Source organism: Ptychodera flava, chromosome 3 (genome assembly GCF_041260155.1).
Source record: "Ptychodera flava strain L36383 chromosome 3, AS_Pfla_20210202, whole genome shotgun sequence".
Lineage (NCBI taxonomy): Eukaryota > Metazoa > Hemichordata > Enteropneusta > Ptychoderidae > Ptychodera > Ptychodera flava.
Genome location: NC_091930.1, coordinates 35,748,994 through 35,771,463, shown reverse-complemented (window position 1 = coordinate 35,771,463; position 22,470 = coordinate 35,748,994). Strand labels below are relative to the sequence as shown.

The window sequence follows — 22,470 nt, the reverse complement described above, 5'->3', positions numbered from 1 at the left end:
CATTACCGCTCCAATTTCAATTAATCGTTGGATAGACAAGGTTGCTCACATTCTGGTCAACTTTATGTGATTGCCTTAGAACCATTTTAGACAAGATTAGGAAAAACAGTAACATAAGGAAATTGATAATACCAGACACTCTTAGTCGTAATACCTGCCGACGATGTTGAAGTTTTTACTACTAGAGATGAAGATTTTAGTAACTTAAAGTCCACTCTTGAGTTATATGAAAATGCGTCTAATGCAAAAGTTAACCTAAGGAAATCTGAAGGTCTCTGGGCTGGTAGTTGGCGAAATCGTATTGACACACCATTAAATATCAAATGGAACTCAACAGGGTTAAAACTGCTCGGTGTGTATGTTGGTAATTCAAATAATTATTGTCAGAAAAATTGGTCTGAATTAGTGAACATCACTGAAAACAAGCTGAAATTTTGGTCGTCTTTTGCACCTGGCATGTCTTACAGAGGTCGTGTTTTAGTCATTAATCAGCTGATTGCATCAAAATTACTTCACAGATTGACTTGTACAACTCCCGATGATCAAACAATTTCTTACCTTCAAACCCTTTTTCTGAGATTTTTCTGGCAAGGACGTCATTGGATTCCTTCGGAAACTCTGTACTTACCTCTCATTCAAGGTGGCCAAGGCCTTATTCATCTTAAAACTCGTTGTATTTCTTTTCGTCTCACTTATATTCAAAAGTATTTGTATCAGGATGTTCATCATCCGCCGTATTATTTCACATATTTGTATTTTAGAAGAGTTGGTGGTCTCAATTATGACAAACAGTTACTTCTCACGACTTACATTGATTTTTGTGATCATGCTGTTATTCCTTCCTTTCATCGTGATTGGAATTCTTTTGACAAAATTCGTAATGGAATCCCACTGAGTGTTCCTGACATTCTAAAGGAGGCTCTTTTTCAAAATCAACTTATTATGCATCCCATTCATAAGTCTCCTTTTACTGTACCAGCCTTTGTCAATGCCAATATATAACTATAGGTGATCTTTTCAACACTGTGGAAAGTCCTTGGTTAACTTATTCAGATTTGTATGATAGAGTTGCGATTCATTCACAGCGTATTATTTATTTGTCTTTACAATATATTTGTAAGGCTGTTCCTGTTTGTTTAAAATCTGACATTGAAAACCATTTTTGTACAAGAATCCAAACAATGCGCCAGATACTTTGTATTCTTTTCATCTGCAACATTCTACAGAGGACAATTATTTTCTGTGTAAAATACACTGGGCAAAATGCTTGATGTACAACAATATATACACATATACTGATTCTGTGCATGGTCAAATACATTAAGTATACACGTACGTTTACTAATAAAATGCAAAATACAGTGTACGCTTGGTGAGCAAAGATCTGCATTACGTATGCTCATCATCTGCATAGATATACGCTACGCTTATCAACGTGTTGGAATGTTCCATTTAGAAAGATATACGTTGGGTATGTAATTAATTTTGTGTTCAATTTACGTCAATATTGGTAAATAACTGAACGCATATCAAGCCTTTTGTCCAGTGATAGAGAAAGTTGAAATTTACAAGTACTTGATAATGGTTCATCATTATGTATATTTATTAGACAGATTAGGCACCATCTGGAGGGGCATTTTGAGTATTCCACATTCCATCAAATCAAACTTTGATTCATGTTATTGTGATCCAATCATAAAGAAGAAAGGGAATTTACAATGGCGCATTATGCACGGAATCTATCAAACTAGTACTAGTTCTTTTTTGTTTCGTGCTAGTTTTCGTTCAGATGCCAACTGTTCTCTCAGTAATGATATTGATTCTCTTTTACATACTTTCCTTGAGTGTCCAAACATTCAACCACGTCCAGGTGTTATTTCCACTATAACGTCTCGTTTAGTTTTACCTGGACAAGCTGTAAACATTGCATGGTTTGTCATTACTCCTCCAATTAAAAATTATGTATTTATTCATAGACTTGCAATATCTCTGCTAAGTTGTCTATTTATTTAGCAAGATGAAATGTGTTTAGATTTTGTTGATCCTTTGGACACATATAAAACAAAGATTTTCACCAGATTGAGACTTGATTTTGAGTATCATAGTCTTAATAAACATTTACATTCTTTAAATGTAATTATTTTGACTTTTGATGACATTTTTGTGACACTCATGATGGTCAACTTAATTTCCACATATAAGGAACATCTCTGTTTTTGTCAGCCAGTAGGTTATATCTCCTTTTTTAATTGTAAATGGTGGGTTTAAGATATGTCTTTCTTGTTGATATTTAATTTTGTCATTCATGACATTTCTTGTTCAATGCCGACCATCACTTTGTAGCGATTTTCTTTTATTTGTGTTTATCTTATATTTCCTTTTGCTCCTGGCAATGTAAACATTTTCTGTTATAGTTTTAGTATGTAAGGACCTGTGTGAAAAAAGATGTTTGAAAAATTAATTCCCTTTCTTCTACTACTACGACATATTGTGCAGATAACATACATCTTTCATCAAAGTCCATCTCTGATTGGGGACCTTAGTGCAGTATTCAATATTATATTATAGCTTTCTCAATACAAGTGGATTTTGCCACTCCATACAACTGATTATTACTGATAATGTATCCGATTATTCAGCATTGCGGCACCATAGCGGGCATCACAATACAAAGTAATAAAAACACAGACAAATATAGACAGACTGGAAACGCGGCATGTCTTTTGTTCCATGGTCGTCTCGGTAGACTATTGGCTTTTCATATTAAAATGAGCTTCAAAGGTGTTAAACTTTTTGGAGGCTGTGTTTGTGGTTGATAATTGCACGAGAATATGCTAAAAATACGACGAGATGGCATCGCGTAGCAACCATAGTTACTTTGTGAGCTCTCAGGCCAGAAACACTGTTTCACGCCAATCAAAACATAACACGCCAGCAGTTTCATAAACATGTGCTTCCTTGACGCACGTGTAAAAGACGGTATGACTGACCGTAAACCATTGAGTGAAACCAGACAGTATCGATAAAAGACTTTCAAATTTGGTTCAAACACACTCATTATATATTCATAAAAATATGAGAGGAATTTTTAAAACGGTAAAACTCACTTTCCTGAAGGTCAAAACACTCCCGTTTTCGCCAGCACGTCAATTCCGCACCACACGACAACACAAACTTTGCCGAACATACTTTCGTTAACAATTGGCGAAAATCCGAAAATTACCGAAGGATGCATGGTCGGCACTCTTCGGATTAGAGAGGCGAGAGCAACCTGAGGCGAGGTGAAAATGGATGGGTTACGTAACCGCTTCACGCCTCAAACAATACCCGTTGCGAGTCTGTCTATGTTTGTCTGTGTAATAAACGAATAAGGGACTTGGCATTTCAAAAGAGGGGAAATTGCGGATAGGGGCCATGTAACACATCAAACGATATATCTTGATAATGGTGCACAATATCGTTAATAACACCTTACTTTACGGTTTATCAAATATTTGGTCTATCTAGCTGCGCTCAGCTGTCCCCGTCAGACACGCTGCAGTGCAGTGTGCATAGTGCAGTACTACATTGTTTACAATTTATAGGTGAAACAGAACTAAGTACGCTCGCAAACTCCTAGATGATGCTGGATTTGACACTCTGCATATTGTGTACGTTAGTGGCCATCTAAATGAGGTTAGCGTGAAAAGCTACTCTAACCAGTCATCAACCTTTACCGGTAGCGTTTACGGAAATGACTTCAGAGTCATTCAAAGTCTCGGTCCAAGGTCAGCTGCGACCAACAAACTTGGCGACCGTTGGCAATCCAATGATCTAATATTTCGGTTACTTAATTCTGATGTACTAGCTACATGTACCCGCAGACAACTTTTATTATCATTTTCGACTTGTTCCCGATGAAAACCCTTCAGTATATTTGTCAACCGTACGTTTCAAGCACCCTTTTCCATCGAGTTTTCCGTTCGCCAAAATACAACAGCTCTTCTCAAAAAGCCATCGAAATTTTAATTTAAAGACACAATTTCTAATGAAAGTTAAGCATTTATGGAAGACCGGTCACGACATGCGACATGTGACCTGCGACTTCAAAACTGCGACCTGCGTCCTGCGAGTTTGAAACATACGACCTGCGACTTCGGCATTTAGACCAAGGTGTAGGCCTAACCTGCGACTTCACAACAGCGACCTGCGTCCTGCGTGTTTGTCACACTGCGATATCAGTCTTGATTTGTTCGCACCATTGCTCTGAACACGAGCCTGAAAAACACGAGGGACACCATTGCACTATATTAAAACAGCCGGTTTACCGCATTCTCGCGACCAGAGCATTATTTTCGCACCGCTGGCCTACGCAAAAATCGGCCAGCGAAAGAATTCAACAAGCGATAGAAGTGCATGAAGCTGTGACGGTAGAGAATTCCACAAACGAAGAGCACAAATTTATTTTCCTTCTTACGAAAGGCAAACCGATCTGAAATAATGCAATAGCAATAGGGTTTTAAACGTCTACATCAGTGTTTAATAGTTTCTGGAACTTTTCTGCCTACATGATCTAAAATATTATATACACACAAAAAATAATATGTACATATTATAGTATGTACATATTAGGCTTAAAGACTGAAAATAGGATGGTAGGAGGGTTTAATTATGTCCTGTTTTACAGTTTTAACTCGCGTTATCTATAAAGAACTTGAGTCGGTCTCTGGTATTCATGGTTAGCAAATATGTTTGCACTTCTGTCAATATCAGTATTATTTTAACTGCTTTACTTTGCATATGTTATTTGTGTAGACAAACGTAGTCCGAAGTTAACCAGTAAGAATATTTTTATTTTTCCAACTGAACAAAAGTTGGATCAATTCGATTTTTTGACGAAAAGTAAAAATGAAATTAGACGAAAAGATGGCAACATCCGATGATCAATCACTGAAGACTTGGAACAAAACTGGAAATGTTAGAAAATGAACGACAATAACTGAAAATTCGAATGTTTGCAATGACACTGACGCAGTTATGATACAGGGGGGACAACTGATGAATTAAACAGACAGCTAGATGGTTATACCACAGTGAAATGAGGATAAATACCAGAGATTTCTAAAAATCAAAAAGTTTGTCGATAACATAAGGAAAGAAGCGAGGTAAGGCAGACGAAGAATATCTAAAATAATTTGAAATTATAATATAAACATATAAATGCCTAGATCACGTAGCATATTATTTTCCATGCATTAACACGTACTGTCAACATTTCCGTCATAAAATTATCTCTCCAGATGAAAATGAGTGAACTGGTGTGTACATGAATTGAGTTTTGCCAGACTTTGTGAACGATTTACCAAAGCGAGAGCAGCAATGGCTTATTAATTGATCGATGTTGAACGTTAAATCTCCTTTCCACGTTTTACCCTTTGAGCGCTGTAATTTTCTCCCACCAAAATTTTAGTGCAAAATTTTACCAATTGTATGAATTTTCTGTAATTTTTTGATAATTTTGGACCAAATCGACATCACATTTCATTGGCTACAGGTTTTTCCCAATTTTTTTGCAAAAATTGGAGAAAAATTGACAGGGGTTTATTATATAAAGGGGACAAAAATAGACTTTGGCGCTCAAAGGATTAAAGTTCACGCAAGATGCCTCCAATCTAATACTGAGGAAAACACCATGAAACGTTACGTGTTGTTGTCGCATGTCGCAGTTGTGAAGTCGCAGGTCGCAGTTTGACAAACACGCAGGTCGCTGTTGTGAAGTCGCAGGTTATACACCTAGGTCTAAATGCCGAAGTCGCAGGTCGCATGTTTCAAACTCGCGGGACGCAGGTCGCAGTTTTGAAGTCGCAGGTCGCATGTCGCATGTCGTTACCGGTCTTCCATAAGCATTTGAACAACATTGTTGAAATCTGTTGATAGTGTTTGCAATTGAATGCTGTACTACATATAGCGACATAACACTAATCGTATCTATCAGCTGATACGATGTAGTTCGATGATGTCGCTGCATGGACATTCCATTTTATTGCCTGGCATTTCAGCATGTTTCAGCCTTTTGAACAGTATGATATTAAAAGATGCTGTTTCAAGTTCGACATAGACGATAGGGATGCAGTTCGTTTTTTTATTTCCAAATCGAAACGTAAAAGTACAGCTCATTTTTTGTGTTGAATGTGCGTTTTCAGTGTAGTGCAGCTCCCATAACACGTTAACCAACCTGCGCTGTCAAATCGTGATAGTGTTAAATGATGCGAGAAATAGCAGGTAGGTAATTATTGTTGGGCGTTGATCAACTAGAATGTATGCTGTAATGAAAAGCCAAGCTTGTGAAGTTTGGCAGATCAAATTTGCTTGTTTTGTTCTTTGAAGATTAATCAGCCATAGATGAATACGTGGGATAATAGCTGTGTATTCTAAACGAATTCCAATATCACTTATTTCGTTCGTTTTTTGTACTGCTTGAGCATAACTGTAAATTTCTGTATATGTCATGCAAAGGGAGATTACAAATTGCATGTGTCATTTCCGTATTACTTGACACCCTGACTGTCAGTAAACAGCAAAGTTCAACTGTGCTCTTTCCGATAGATTCAAAACATACGGAGTAATTGCTTTTGCATTATGCGTGTCAACATAGTTTCAAGTTCAGGTTATAATATTTGTACTGCATATATTTTAACAAGATCAAACTCACCCCGTGATGGTGTAAATGGACACACACTTCCTTGGTAATACACAACTGTAAGAGAGAATGAGAATGTGCTTATTTTCTCGCAATTTTGAATGCGCTATTTTATAACAATAACAACAGCATGAGGTTTTGGCGAAATTATCAAGCTATGAAATCATGTAAATGATATAGAAGAATATGCGGAATTGTTTTTCATCATTCCAAGCGACAGTTTAAGCCACTTCTCAACAATGAATCAAAATGATTTATAATAATTAGCAATAGCATGAAAACAGTGCTTACAAACTTTAAATTGTAGGCTCCGGAATGGCTCTCCTTTCCCTAACTTTATGAATGAGGCCAGAATGTCAAAATACGTGTAAGCATCCCGCTCAGTACATTCTTATAGTAAGGCATACGCTAATCAAAGACTTATCTAGAGGGAAGCAGGGCGGCTGGATCAGATTCACGCAGTTAATGTGGACAATAGAGGTAACTTGGGTAAGCATGGATGGAAATCAATCACGACACACTGAGATAAATTTTTGTCTTGAAATAGAACAACAATCATGAAATTACCCATGGACATATCAAGTAATTCTTTGACTCTTGCGTAAAACACCCGAACTAGCGAAAATGTACTTTGTGTTATGATCGATGCTATTAAAACTCCCTTGTCCGATCAGCAAGTGCAAGCATTCAGTGTTCCGTTCTAAACTGATTAGAGTTCGAGTCTCTTGTCCGATCAGCTACACACTGTCGATGTACACGAAAAAGCCTTTCACAATCCTAGCTGCAAACTTGCGAAGTGAAGTAGTTTTCTACAAACGTCAACAGAATATCCAACAGTTCTATCCTACTGTGGTTCACAACCTATACAACTCTTTGCTGCGTTGTTTCGGAATACACCGAGTCTGTATAACTTGATAAGAAATATCTATATGGCTACTTCCACAGTTAGGGCTTCCCGATAAATTACTGTGAACTGTGCCACGTTCTAGACCTCCACATACACTAGAATGCACTTGCTAGCTTCACTAATTCTAGCCTTTAACTGCAACGGACATAATGTGGTTAACAGTAAACTATTGGCACAAATCTCATTGCCAATTATTTCCGAGTTACGTGAGTCAAACGGTTTGAATCCTGATACTTTAACCTTTGAAGATGGATAGCCTTATATATGAACTGCTTATCAATGTCTATGTATCTGATAACAGGTAACTGTCGACGTCTCTCAAGACAAGTGTTTGAGAATCGAGGAACTGATCACATGGTAAACACAGCGACTATTGCCAGGTATGAGCGCCGTAGGCAGTACACGTGGTTTTCCTGCCTCCTTTGCTAAAATGGAGTGAAACTGCATTAATCGTGAGTCTCTGCATGGTTGATCCATTACACTGTTATAATGTTTATCTGACAGGATTCTACCACCATGCTTTAATCTGAAATGTTTCTGGTTAAGCCGATCCATTTTTTATTGCCGGTGAAGCTCGGGACGGCCAATTTTCTGTTTCAAACATCCACACTCCTCTCGTTTTCTTCCTCGCGAATACTACACCGGTGCAAACAAATTATTCTAACGCTAAAGTTTCACGTATCATATGACTGTAATCGACAAACAAGTCGCGGAAACATGCACTACTTCAATATGAGCGGATTACCATATATTAATAAAGGCAATGTGATACTGAATCGACCTTGAAAAGTTGTCTACACTCGAACGTTAATATAATAAAGCAAAACACACAGTTGAACAACGGTGTGTACTATACAAACGGCTCTGAAATATTTGAACAGGTAATGCAAAATTTTACCTGGTCACATACACAGTGTTTTCTTACAGTCTCACTTTCGAATGAAACAAATGTTACCAAACTCGTCCGCATTTATAATTTCCTTAGTGACTGATCTCAATTACAACTTTATAATTTGTTTTAACAGAATGTTGTTTCTCTACATGAAAATCGAATAAAATGTGTACTTACGTTTAACATGTCCTTGACTGTCAAGATCGAAGTCATAGTTCCAAGGAATGGCTGATCCTTCTTTTCCACGATTATATCTTATATAATTTATTTCAGTGTCATCATTTTCAATTGGCCAAACGTTGAATTCTGCTAAACTTCCGCAGAATGCTTCCTCTGGTATAAATTCACCATCAAAGTAGCGCAATCGCTGACCCAAGACTAGCCTGCCTCCACCTTTCAGGTTTCCACCTTTCCCTACATCGGTCCTTTCCACGAGACGGACACCGTCATAATAGAACTTCAAGTCACCGTTTTGGGAGGTCCATGTCAAGCAAATGTGGTGCCATGTACAATCAGCAACATTCAGTGCTATTGGCTCGCTGTGTCCCTTGATGACCGTACGGATTGATGTTGCATTGTAATTTATGACCAATTCTTCACTTTGATTACTTACTGCGTACGATACTAACGTTCCCCTCCTGGTGACGTTACATGTTTTCATCCATATGCATACTGTCATGGATCTCATATCAGGCATAATCTGTGAAGGACTAACTTCACCGTCCGTACCTTCGAATTCTGCAACTAGACAATGATCTGTAGGGAGAACAAAATTTGATTAATTTGAATATTTTGTTTATTTTATTCTATATTATATTTCATTTTTCTAGTTCATTTTGTCTTGTTTTCTTCATTTAATTATATTAATTTTATTTTATTTTGTGACCGTATTTAATGTGGGTACTCTACAGAATCTTAAGAGAGTTCCGTCTTCTCCAAGCCCTGAAGGTTAAGAGAAACCCAAATATATCAAACACATAAAGTTTGTTTGTTCGTTCAGCTCATTCTAAACTGTCAACTTTGGCTCTCGGGACATCGTGATCATCGTGAGAGTTTGATTTGGTCTCACGGCAATGACACTGATTGACAGATTGAAATACAGTGGTTTGCGTTAAATCGGTTGCAATACGGGAGCTAGACATATTGCCTGAAATTGAATTGCCTACACTGTCAGTAGTAACTATCGTCTACATAGGTACATCTACGACGACACAACCACAACTTAGATCCAGCGATGAAATTTGAAATCTCACGTACCAATTACTTGAGAATATTCTGCCTCCTTAGGGACGTTAAGAATTCTAAACAATTTGATAGTCGACTGACAGGTGAGAATGAAGTCTCGCTGGTGAGAATCATGTAAGTTTATTTGAACCTCACCAAGGCATACAGTTGTCACTCTGATATGATAATAGTATACGTTGGTCTTTTGTTAAATCCCATTACAAGTCAAATAATACCTTGTAATGTAGTGCCCGTGCATCATCAATTAAATCTTTAAAAACGCAATGAAACCACATAGAGAACATTGCTCGTTTATGCACTGTATGTGTATGCATGTACGTGCATGCACTCCGCAGCAGGACAGAAGCAGGGAGAGTATAGTAAAAGCGAGATATATCATGTTTCGTACCTTGTAGTCGCACAACATTGCAGAAGAGAACACTAGTGGGAGGATCGTCCGAGTAATATGAGAGACGGTGCTTTTGACTCAGAAATTCATAAACCGTTTCTATTGTTTTCCACTCAAGAAAAGATAGGTACTCGAATATGACTACACACTGTCATTTTCGAGTCGTGATCATAAATATTACACTGTAGATATTTAATCATCTTAATTGTGTTTTACGATGTGAAAAAATACTGTAACAACACACGTCAGAAAATTTGTAGTAATACTTAAAAGAGCTTCCAAGAGAATGAAGTATGAATGGATTGAAATTCCATAGGTGGAAACTTCTGGGATTTTCAAAAAATATGTCCAATCCTCGAATAAAGTATTAATATTACAAACAAATCGATATATGTATGCCTTTAATAATTTTCACACAAATAATGACATATACGAGAGACGTTCTCGACTGATATCACAGCCCGGAAGGTAATTACGCCTGATAATTTTGGCAAATCCTCAATAGAGACAGAACGCCAAGTTTCAGCATTACTGACGATTCAAAGCAAACAATTCATTTTGGTTGTCGTAACACATGTTTAAATTTTGAATAATATCTTAAGCTAAAACTGTAAGTAAGCATCTAAATGACCCCCAACGCAGTCACATGAGACGCAGAACATGGTCCCAGTCAGCAACTCACACATTGGGTTTCAATTCCGTGCTACCACAATGATACACTTTTAGCTACGAAAACATCTTCCTACTTGCAGCTGTAAGTGTTACTAAAATAGCTACATGTACATCAAGTGTAATGAACTGTTCAGCTGTCGATCCAGACAAAGTTGCCTCATGCTGGTTTACTGCAATTTATCAATGATTCGGTGACTTTGAAATGTGTGGTGATACCAAAGCTAATCCTTAAATATTGTACATACGACTCACACAATGAGATGTGGCGCCGAATTGAAACTCACTGTATCCAATTATACATTCCACTCAAAGACTCCCTACTATTATTTTGACTTTTGTTTAAGCAAGATATGTTTTAGCATACATTTCGAAATTTAAGCGTTTGCTCAGATGAAAACAAACTTACTCACATGTAAAATGCATTCAATCAAAATCGTGCATTGTTATGACGACAATCTGAATAATATAGTTATCACACTGAATTCACATAGTGCTGAGTAATCGGCCAAAAATATATCATCATGAAAAAGCAAATTACCGTTCAATTTTGCTACTACTTACACACGAGATTTAACAAATACAAATGAAAGGGGGAATCTGTCTCAAAGGTGAAAAACTCACCAAACATGCGCACGCTGTACAACTTGACTCGTCGCCTGAATACTTTTCAACAATCAGATATGTGCAAATAAATTATGGACTGTGTTAACTAGCCAATCATACAGAGTTGTTACCTGTCTTAAGACAGGCTTGGAGTCAAGTGATTTCCACTGCACTGTTTCATGGAATTCTTTTCGTTGTTCCTGAAATATGTTTGTACATGTAAACGACTCATTGCATATGTTAAATTAATCGAACCCATAATACCTTCTGGCATTTCATTTCATCCGAATGTTCCGATTTTTCTCTTATTCTTGCCATGGCGATCATTTAAAAATTATATTATTTAAATTATGCTCATTCAAGATGCGTCAACAAATTTTAATGATAAGCTGATGACACATCTTTCATCAAAGTTCTTCTGAACGGAGATCTTAGTATATTATTATATAAACAGTCGAAGATTAAAGCTAGATGTGTTATATGACCATTGTAGCTTGTTGTCCGAGAAATTTTCCTTAAGAGCCTCACGGATGATGACCTCTATAGTTGTGTGTGACACGGTGCTTGTCAGAAGAATTTGACATCAATATTTACTTTTGACATTTTGTGACGATACGATAGCAACGTTTACCCGACTACTAACTTGCGCTTTCAAGTCGCGATGGTGTTTCATGATGTGAAACATAGCTGGTAGATATTATAAAACTATATTTTTAGTTCTGAAGTACTTCAAAGGGGAATTCATTATTGATGAAGAGGGGAATGCATTATTGATAAGTAGAATTTAATTGATCACGACAAAGAATACAGAGCTTCACAAGTATTTGGATATTTGTTGAATAAAAGTTAAAAAATTCTGGAATGTTGTAACAAAGTCAAATAATACCTTGTAATGCAGTGCCCGTGCATCATCAATTAAATCTTAAAAACGCAATGAAACCACATAGAGAACATTGCTCGTTTATGCACTGTATGTGTATGCATGTACGCACCCGCACTCCGCAGCAGGACAGAAGCAGGGAGAGTATAGTAAAAGCGAGATATATCATGTTTCGTACCTTGTAGTCGCACAACATTGCAGAAGAGAACACTAGTGGGAGGATCGTCCGAGTAATATGAGAGACGGTGCTTTTGACTCAGATATTCATAAACCGTCTCTATTGTTTTCAACTCAAGAAAAGATAGGTACTCGAATATGACTACACACTGTCTTTTTCGAGTCGTGATCATAAATATTACACTGTAGATATTTAATCATCTTAATCGTGTTTTACGATGTGAAAAAATACTGTAACAACACATGTCAGAAAATTTGTATTAATACTTAAAAGAGCTTCCAAGAGAATGAAGTATGAATGGATTGAAATTTAATGGATTGACACTTGTGGGATTTTCAAAAAATATGTCCAATCCTCGAAAAAAGTATAATATTACAAAAAATCGATATATGTATTCCTATAATAAACTTCAAACAAATAATGACATATACGAGAGACGTTCTCGACTGATATCACAGCCCGGAAGGTAATTACGCCTGATAGTTTTGGCAAATCCTTAATAAAAACAGAACGCCAAGTTTCAGCATTACTGACGATTCAAAGCAAACAATTCATTTTGGTTGTCGTAACACATGTTTAAATTTTGAATTATATCTTAAGCTAAAACTGTAAGTAAGCATCTAAATGACCCCCAACGCAGTCACATGAGACGCAGAACATGGTCCCAGTCAACAACACACACATTGGGTTTCAATTCCGTGCTACCACAACTCTCTGGATGATACACTTTTAGCTACGAAAACATCTTCCTACTTGCAGCTGTAAGTGTTACTAAAATAGCTACATGTACATCAAGTGTAATGAACTGTTCAGCTGTCGATCCAGACAAAGTTGCCTCATGCTGGTTTACTGCAATTTATCAATGATTCGGTGACTTTGAAATGTGTGGTGATACCAAAGCTAATCCTTTATATTGTACATACGAATCACACAATGAGTTGTGGCACCGAATTGAAACTCACTGTATCCAATTATACATTCCACTCAAAGACTCCCTACTATTGTTTTGACTTGTGTCAAGATACGTTTTTGTAAAGATGTGCAAGATATGTTTACATTTCAAAATATTAAGCGTTTGCTCAGATGAAAACAAACTTACTCACATGTAAAATGCATTCAATCAAAATCGTGCTTTGTTATGACGATAATTTAAATAATATAGTTATCACACTGAATTCACATAGTGCTGAGTAATCGGCCAAAAATATATCATCATGAAAAAGCAAATTACCGTTCAATTTTGCTACTACTTACACACGAGATTTTACCAAATACAAATGAAAGGGGGAATCTGTCTCAAAGGTGAAAAACTCACCAAACATGCGCACGCTGTACAAATTGACTCGTCGCCTGAATACTTTTCAACAATCAGATATGTGCAAAAAAATTATGGACTGTGTTAACTAGCCAAGTTGTTACCTGTCTTAAGACAGGCTTGGAGTCAAGTGATTTTCCACTGCACTGTTTCATGGAATTCTTTCGTTGTTCCTGAAATATGTTTGTACATGTAAACGACTCATTGCATATGTTAAATTAATCGAACCCATAATACCTTCTGGCATTTCATTTCATCCGAATGTTCCGATTTTTCTCTTATTCTTGCCATGGCGATCATTTAAAAATTATATTATTTAAATTATGCTCATTCAAGATGCGTCAACAAATTTTAATGATAAGCTGATGACACATCTTTCCATCAAAGTTCTTCTGAACGGAGATCTTAGTATATTATTATATAAACAGTCGAAGATTAAAGCTAGATGTGTTATATGACCATTGTAGCTTGTTGTCCGAGAAATTTTCCTTAAGAGCCTCACGGATGATGACCTCTATAGTTGTGTGACACGGTGCTTGTCAGAAGAATTTGACATCAATATTTACTTTTGACATTTTGTGACGATACGATAGCAACGTTTCCCGACTACTAACTTGCGCTTTCAAGTCGCGATGGTGTTTCATGATGTGAAACATAGCTGGTAGATATTATAAAACTATATTTTTAGTTCTGAAGTACTTCAAAGGGGAATTCATTATTGATGAAGAGGGGAATGCATTATTGATAAGTAGAATTTAATTTGATCACGACAAAGAATACAGAGCTTCACAAGTATTTGGATATTTGTTGAATAAAAGTTAAAAAATTCTGGAATGTTGTAACAAAGTCAAATAATACCTTGTAATGCAGTGCCCGTGCATCATCAATTAAATCTTTAAAAACGCAATGAAACCACATAGAGAACATTGCTCGTTTATGCACTGTATGTGTATGCATGTACGCACCCGCACTCCGCAGCAGGACAGAAGCAGGGAGAGTATATTAGTAAAAGCGAGATATATCATGTTTCGTACCTTGTAGTCGCACAACATTGAGGAGAACACTAGTGGGAGGATCGTCCGAGTAATATGAGAGACGGTGCTTTTGACTCAGATATTCATAAACCGTTTCTATTGTTTTCCACTCAAGAAAAGATAAGTACTCGAATATGACTACACACTGTCATTTTCGAGTCGTGATCATTAATATTACACTGTAGATATTGCATGTGTTGTACGATGTGAAAAAATACTGTAACAACACACGTCAGAAAATTTGTATTAATACTTAAAAGAGCTTCCAAGAGAATGAAGTATGAATGGATTGAAATTTAATGGATTGACACTTGTGGGATTTTCAAAAAATATGTCCAATCCTCGAAAAAAGTATTAATATTACAAAAAATCGATATATGTATTCCTATAATAAACTTCAAACAAATAATGACATATACGAGAGACGTTCTCGACTGATATCACAGCCCGGAAGGTAATTACGCCTGATAGTTTTGGCAAATCCTAATAAAAACAGAACGCCAAGTTTCAGCATTACTGACGATTCAAAGCAAACAATTCATTTTGGTTGTCGTAACACATGTTTAAATTTTGAATTTATCTTAAGCTAAAACTGTAAGTAAGCATCTAAATGACCCCCAACGCAGTCACATGAGACGCAGAACATGGTCCCAGTCAACAACACACACATTGGGTTTCAATTCCGTGCTACCACAACTCTCTGGATGATACACTTTTAGCTACGAAAACATCTTCCTACTTGCAGCTGTAAGTGTTACTAAAATAGCTACATGTACATCAAGTGTAATGAACTGTTCAGCTGTCAATCCAGGCAAAGTTGCCTCATGCTGGTTTACTGCAATTTATCAATGATTCGGTGACTTTGAAATGTGTGGTGATATCAAAGCTAATCCTTTATATTGTACATACGAATCACACAATGAGTTGTGGCGCCGAATTGAAACTCACTGTATCCAATTATACATTCCACTCAAAGACTCCTACTATTGTTTTGACTTGTGTCAAGATACGTTTTTGTAAAGATATGCAAGATATGTTTTGGCACACATTTCAAAATATTAAGCGTTTGCTCAGATAAACAAACTTACTCACATGTAAAATGCATTCAATCAAAATCGTGCTTTGTTATGACGATAATTTAAATAATATAGTTATCACACTGAATTCACATAGTGCTGAGTAATCGGCCAAAAATATATCATCATGAAAAAGCAAATTACCGTTCAATTTTGCTACTACTTACACACGAGATTTTACCAAATACAAATGAAAGGGGGAATCTGTCTCAAAGGTGAAAAACTCACCAAACATGCGCACGCTGTACAAATTGACTCGTCGCCTGAATACTTTTCAACAATCAGATATGTGCAAAAAAATTATGGACTGTGTTAACTAGCCAATCATACAGAGTTGTTACCTGTCTTAAGAGAGGCTTGGAGTCAAGTGATTTTCCACTGAACTGTTTCATGGAATTCTTTTCGTTGTTCCTGAAATATGTCTGTACATGTAAACGACTCATTGCATATGTTAAATTAATCGAACCCATAATACCTTCAGGCATTTCATTTCATCCGAATGTTCCGATTTTTCTCTTATTCTTGCCATGGCGATCATTTAAAAATTATATTATTTAAATTATGCTCATTCAAGATGCGTCAACAAATTCTAATGATAAGCTGATGACACATCTTTCCATCAAAGTTCTTCTGAACGGAGATCTTAGTATATTATTATATAAACAGTCGAAGATTAAAGCTAGATGTGTTATATGACCATTGTAGCTTGTTGTCCGAGAAATTTTCCTTAAGAGCCTCACGGATGATGACCTCTATAGTTGTGTGACACGGTGCTTGTCAGAAGAATTTGACATCAATATTTACTTTTGACATTTTGTGACGTACGATAGCAACGTTTACCCGACTACTAACTTGCGCTTTCAAGTCGCGATGGTGTTTCATGATGTGAAACATAGCTGGTAGATATTATAAAACTATATTTTTAGTTCTGAAGTACTTCAAAGGGGAATTCATTATTGATGAAGAGGGGAATGCATTATTGATAAGTAGAATTAATTTGATCACGACAAAGAATACAGAGCTTCACAAGTATTTGGATATTTGTTGAATAAAGTTAAAAAATTCTGGAATGTTGTAACAAAGTCAAATAATACCTTGTAATGCAGTGCCCGTGCATCATCAATTAAATCTTTAAAAACGCAATGGTTGAAACCACATAGAGAACATTGCTCGTTTATGCACTGTATGTGTATGCATGTACGTGCATGCACTCCGCAGCAGGACAGAAGCAGGGAGAGTATAGTAAAAGCGAGATATATCATGTTTCGTACCTTGTAGTCGCACAACATTGCAGAAGAGAACACTAGTGGGAGGATCGTCCGAGTAATATGAGAGACGGTGCTTTTGACTCAGAAATTCAAAAACCGTTTCTATTGTTTTCAACTCAAGAAAAGATAGGTACTCGAATATGACTACACACTGTCATTTTCGAGTCGTGATCATAAATATTACACTGTAGATATTTAATCATCTTAATTGTGTTTTACGATGTGAAAAAATACTGTAACAACACACGTCAGAAAATTTGTATTAATACTTAAAAGAGCTTCCAAGAGAATGAAGTATGAATGGATTGAAATTTAATGGGTTGACACTTGTGGGATTTTCAAAAAATATGTCCAATCCTCGAAAAAAGTATTAATATTACAAAAAATCGATATATGTATTCCTATAATAAACTTCAAAAAAATAATGACATATACGAGAGACGTTCTCGACTGATATCACAGCCCGGAAGGTAATTACGCCTGATAGTTTTGGCAAATCCTTAATAAAAACAGAACGCCAAGTTTCAGTATTACTGACGATTCAAAGCAAACAATTCATTTTGGTTGTCGTAACACATGTTTAAATTTTGAATTATATCTTAAGCTAAAACTGTAAGTAAGCATCTAAATGACCCCCAACGCAGTCACATGAGACGCAGAACATGGTCCCAGTCAGCAACTCACACATTGGGTTTCAATTCCGTGCTACCACAATGATACACTTTTAGCTACGAAAACATCTTCCTACTTGCAGCTGTAAGTGTTACTAAAATAGCTACATGTACATCAAGTGTAATGAACTGTTCAGCTGTCGATCCAGACAAAGTTGCCTCATGCTGGTTTACTGCAATTTATCAATGATTCGGTGACTTTGAAATGTGTGGTGATACCAAAGCTAATCCTTAAATATTGTACATACGACTCACACAATGAGTGCGCAAAATTGAAACTCACTGTATCCAATTATACATTCCACTCAAAGACTCCCTACTATTGTTTTGACTTGTGTCAAGATACGTTTTTGTAAAGATGTGCAAGATATGTTTACATTTCAAAATATTAAGCGTTTGCTCAGATGAAAACAAACTTACTCACATGTAAAATGCATTCAATCAAAATCGTGCTTTGTTATGACGATAATTTAAATAATATAGTTATCACACTGAATTCACATAGTGCTGAGTAATCGGCCAAAAATATATCATCATGAAAAAGCAAATTACCGTTCAATTTTGCTACTACTTACACACGAGATTTTACCAAATACAAATGAAAGGGGGAATCTGTCTCAAAGGTGAAAAACTCACCAAACATGCGCACGCTGTACAAATTGACTCGTTGCCTGAATACTTTTCAATAGTCAGATATGTGCAAAAAAATTATGGACTGTGTTAACTAGCCAATCATACAGAGTTGTTACCTGTCTTAAGAGAGGCTTGGAGTCAAGTGATTTTCCACTGAACTGTTTCATGGAATTCTTTTCGTTGTTCCTGAAATATGTCTGTACATGTAAACGACTCATTGCATATGTTAAATTAATCGAACCCATAATACCTTCAGGCATTTCATTTCATCCGAATGTTCCGATTTTTCTCTTATCCTTGCCATGGCGATCATTTAAAAATTATGTTATTTAAATTATGCTCATTCAAGATGCGTCAACAAATTTTAATGATAAGCTGATGACACATCTTTCCATCAAAGTTCTTCTGAACGGAGATCTTATCATATTGTTATATATATATACAGTCGAAGATTAAAGTTAGATGTGTTATATGACCATTGTAGCTTGTTGTCCGAGAAATTTTCCTTAAGAGCCTCACGGATGATGACCTCTATAGTTGTGTGACACGGTGCTTGTCAGAAGAATTTGGCATCAATATTTACTTTTGACATTTTGTGACGATACGATAGCAACGTTTACCCGACTACTAACTTGAGCTTTCAAGTCGCGATGGTGTTTCATGATGTGAAACATAGCTGGTAGATATTATAAAACTATATTTTAGTTCTGAAGTACTTTAAAGGGGAATTCATTATTGATGAAGAGGGGAATGCATTATTGATAAAGAGAATTTAATTTGATCACGAGAAAGAATACAGAGCTTCACAAGTATTTGGATATTTGTTGAATAAAATGTTAAAAAATTCTGGAATGTTGTAACAAATTCAATCGACCTCGGTACCGTGTCTTCTCCACTCATCGTCCGTACACGCACCTAATGGAGCGAGGTAATTTTTATGTACTAGGCTGTTACAGAAATAATCACAGTGGTTGTTGACCGAATTAAACGTTTCGGTCGCTTCGGATTATTATTTACAAATCCACTGAGTAGTAACAGATGTATTGCTTTACTTTGACTCTTTTAAGATTCAGAGAACACAAATACAAAATGCTATTGATAATGCTCAATGTCAAAGAAAAATGAAAAAACAAAATTGTATTGTTTTGAAATGCCATACTTGATAAAATAATGAAAATGATTACTTGATAAAATCATGAAAATGATTATCAACAAAATTTTCCTGCGAGAATGTATATTGTTCGACTTTCGCTTCTAGCTTTTTCATTTGAAAAGGAATAAGCAAGCTTTCGTTGATGAAGGATTGAACAGTGACATCATTTATGGAAAGAACAATCACCGAAAATAATATTCATTATAGACAGGATCAAACTGGTAAAACTTACCGTTGAAACAAGTAAGATTCCGTCCATATTGTTAAGTGTTTCAAAGAAATCAAACATTTTACCACTTTTCAGGCAACTCCGAATGTGCTTACCATATCCTAATAGAATGCCTTGTTTGTCATACCATTGACATACATTTTTGTTCATACTATAAACCCAGAACGCACCCTCTTGGGGATTAATGATACCACGAAGGGTTCAACTTCCGTTTAAAGCAATTCAGCTTGTGAAATGAGTGTTGTGTACCAGCCGGCATCCATTTGCAAAAGAAAATTGCGCGTGTTTATGAAAATCTGTCAATAATTCTGGACGATCTGCTCGTACTATTGTACTCTTTACTCCCGTTTTATGCCGTCGAGTTCCTGGTGATAGACAGATTGCACAACGTTGACAGTTTTCAATGAATATTTCGTCAAATACTGGCACTGTCCCTGCGAGAAACTGAAAACAAGGCCTGAATGCGAAGTATGCGTAATGCTATTACTTGAAAAATTTACGGGCGCGGGGTTGGTAACATCCGTTGACGATGCTTGTGTAGTCCGGTTTGGAACGGGACAGCGTCACATTCGGTAAATTCAGCCCTTGGGTACGCAGACTCGAACATACGATTGGCGTGCAAAATCAGTTCATCGACCACGGATATTTTGTTAAACTAGTACTGTTGATCTTACTGCACGTATATACATATGCCATGATATATATTTTTTACTCTTTTTTCATTGTTTAGAAAGTCTTTCTGTCAGGCGATTGTGCTCATTTGCGATTGCGGTGTGAATGTTGCACCACGGAACATCCTGATTATCCCTGAGAACGATTTCCTGGACATTAATTCTCAGCTCCCATATGTGTATTACTTTTCTGATTTAATTATATAGTCATTATACATAGTCTTGTCAACACGTTTTATGGACAAAGATTGACTTTGGCAGAAAATTGCCTGTGAACAATTGCTACTGAAAGAAGCTTCAGTTTGGGTCAATTGTGCAGTGTTTCTCCACGGAGCGACTGTGTATCATGTTCTATAATAAAGCAACTAGTCGTCGTCATGTTTATTTCATTTCTACATTGATATAAAAGGTTTCCTTGTAGAGTGCTCTTTTAGCCTTCGTGAACCGTTCAAAACAATGACATACTGTATGAGAGAGACACGTGACGGAACATCTTCAACGAGGATCAAGCCTCGATAGTGGGAAAAGTCCCGCTAAAGAGCGACATATCCTTTGTCTTGAAAATGTTTGTGTGGTCTCAGCATTATAGTATATCCACCACCATCACAATTGTAAGAACTCCTAACAATATGATGAATGGCTGTATGACAGGTGAGAATTAAGTCTCGCAGGTGAGAATCAGATAACTCAATCTGATTCGCACAACGACCTATAGATTCCACTCTGATATGATAATAATAGATGTTGGTTTCCTGCTGAATAAAATAGCATGTTCAATTAGATCTGTTCTTCTGTTATTTTAAAACAGGCAATCGTCTATAGCGCAAACAGAATGTGTTGCTCGTGTCTGTACGAAAAAGTGTGTATACATGTACTTACTTGCATGGACTCCACAGCTGGACAGAAGCAGAGAGAATATACTCAAGGCGGTATACATCATGATTCGTACCCTGTACTTGCACAACATTTAAGAAGAGAACACTCGTTGGAGGTTCGAATTCGTCAAGGCAGTTATGAGAGACGTTCCTACTGACTCAGAATATAATTACCTTTTTCTTTTGTATTCCTGTCACGACATAATGGATTCTCGTACACGACGTTCGAGTCGGGATCATTAATATAGCTTTAACACGATACGAGTTGGAACTAATTTGGGATAATGGGATCTTCATATTTTCCAAATTTCACAAAAAGAAAAACTGATCAGCTTACATTTGCAGATTAAACAGACATTACTTCATCATACAGTTGTTCAAAATTAGTTCCAATCGTCTTCTTTTTACATATGTATTCATTTTTGTGTGCTTTACGATGCAAAACAACACACACAATTCTCATAAAAAACTAATTACCCATAAACACAAGCAAATTGCAAAAAAACCGAACAGATGAGCCTAAATTTACTTATTTAATCAACATAAATATAAGAGCCTATTGTCAAAAAGTAGTTCCAATCGTGTTTTAATCAGTATACCTGACTAGTTTTAGTAATTATTGTATTTCTGCATACATTTACGACAAAGCCGAGTCTACAGATCTTCTGTGGCCAGATATATCACTTTTTCACAGAAAAATTCTTGAGTGTGTTGTGAAAATAGGTTCATCGCCTAGTAACAACAAGCTTGATCTACCAAGCTCATTCCCAAGAAAATCTTTGCGCGACAAATACCCGCCATTGTAAGATTGCTTATTTCCCCCTGCAAAAATCAGACAAACTCTTTCAGCAATTTTTATCTTTCTGTGCAAATATAAAAACACATAAAGGAATATTTTTAAATTTAGACCTTCGTTATAATACATGTTTAAATGTTGGGGTGAATTTATTACTACCAAGAGTGTCAACATATACTGGAAAGTCAGCAAAATATTATGTAGGTGCTGGCTTCTATTGCCGAATACAATCACAGCACATGCATCCAGGTATAGGTTGCGAAGCGCATTTAAATACTCCCTTTACAAATCAAGAGTACTTTATT

At 36.4% G+C, this 22,470-nt stretch overlaps 1 protein-coding gene across 1 annotated transcript in view; it reads right to left on the bottom strand.

The window, feature by feature from the left end:
• LOC139126396 (uncharacterized) overlaps positions 1-21,507 on the bottom strand; it is a 36,877-nt gene extending 15,370 nt beyond the window's left edge. Inside the window, exons 1-3 of the mRNA XM_070692460.1 lie at positions 21,374-21,507; positions 8,656-9,234; positions 6,692-6,736 (exon numbers count right to left, since the gene is read on the bottom strand). Coding sequence (XP_070548561.1) covers positions 6,692-6,736; positions 8,656-9,234; positions 21,374-21,461 — 712 coding nt within the window. The 5' untranslated portion in view covers positions 21,462-21,507. The remainder of the gene's footprint in view (positions 1-6,691; positions 6,737-8,655; positions 9,235-21,373) is intronic.
• Between the last annotated feature and the right edge of the window lie 963 nt (positions 21,508-22,470).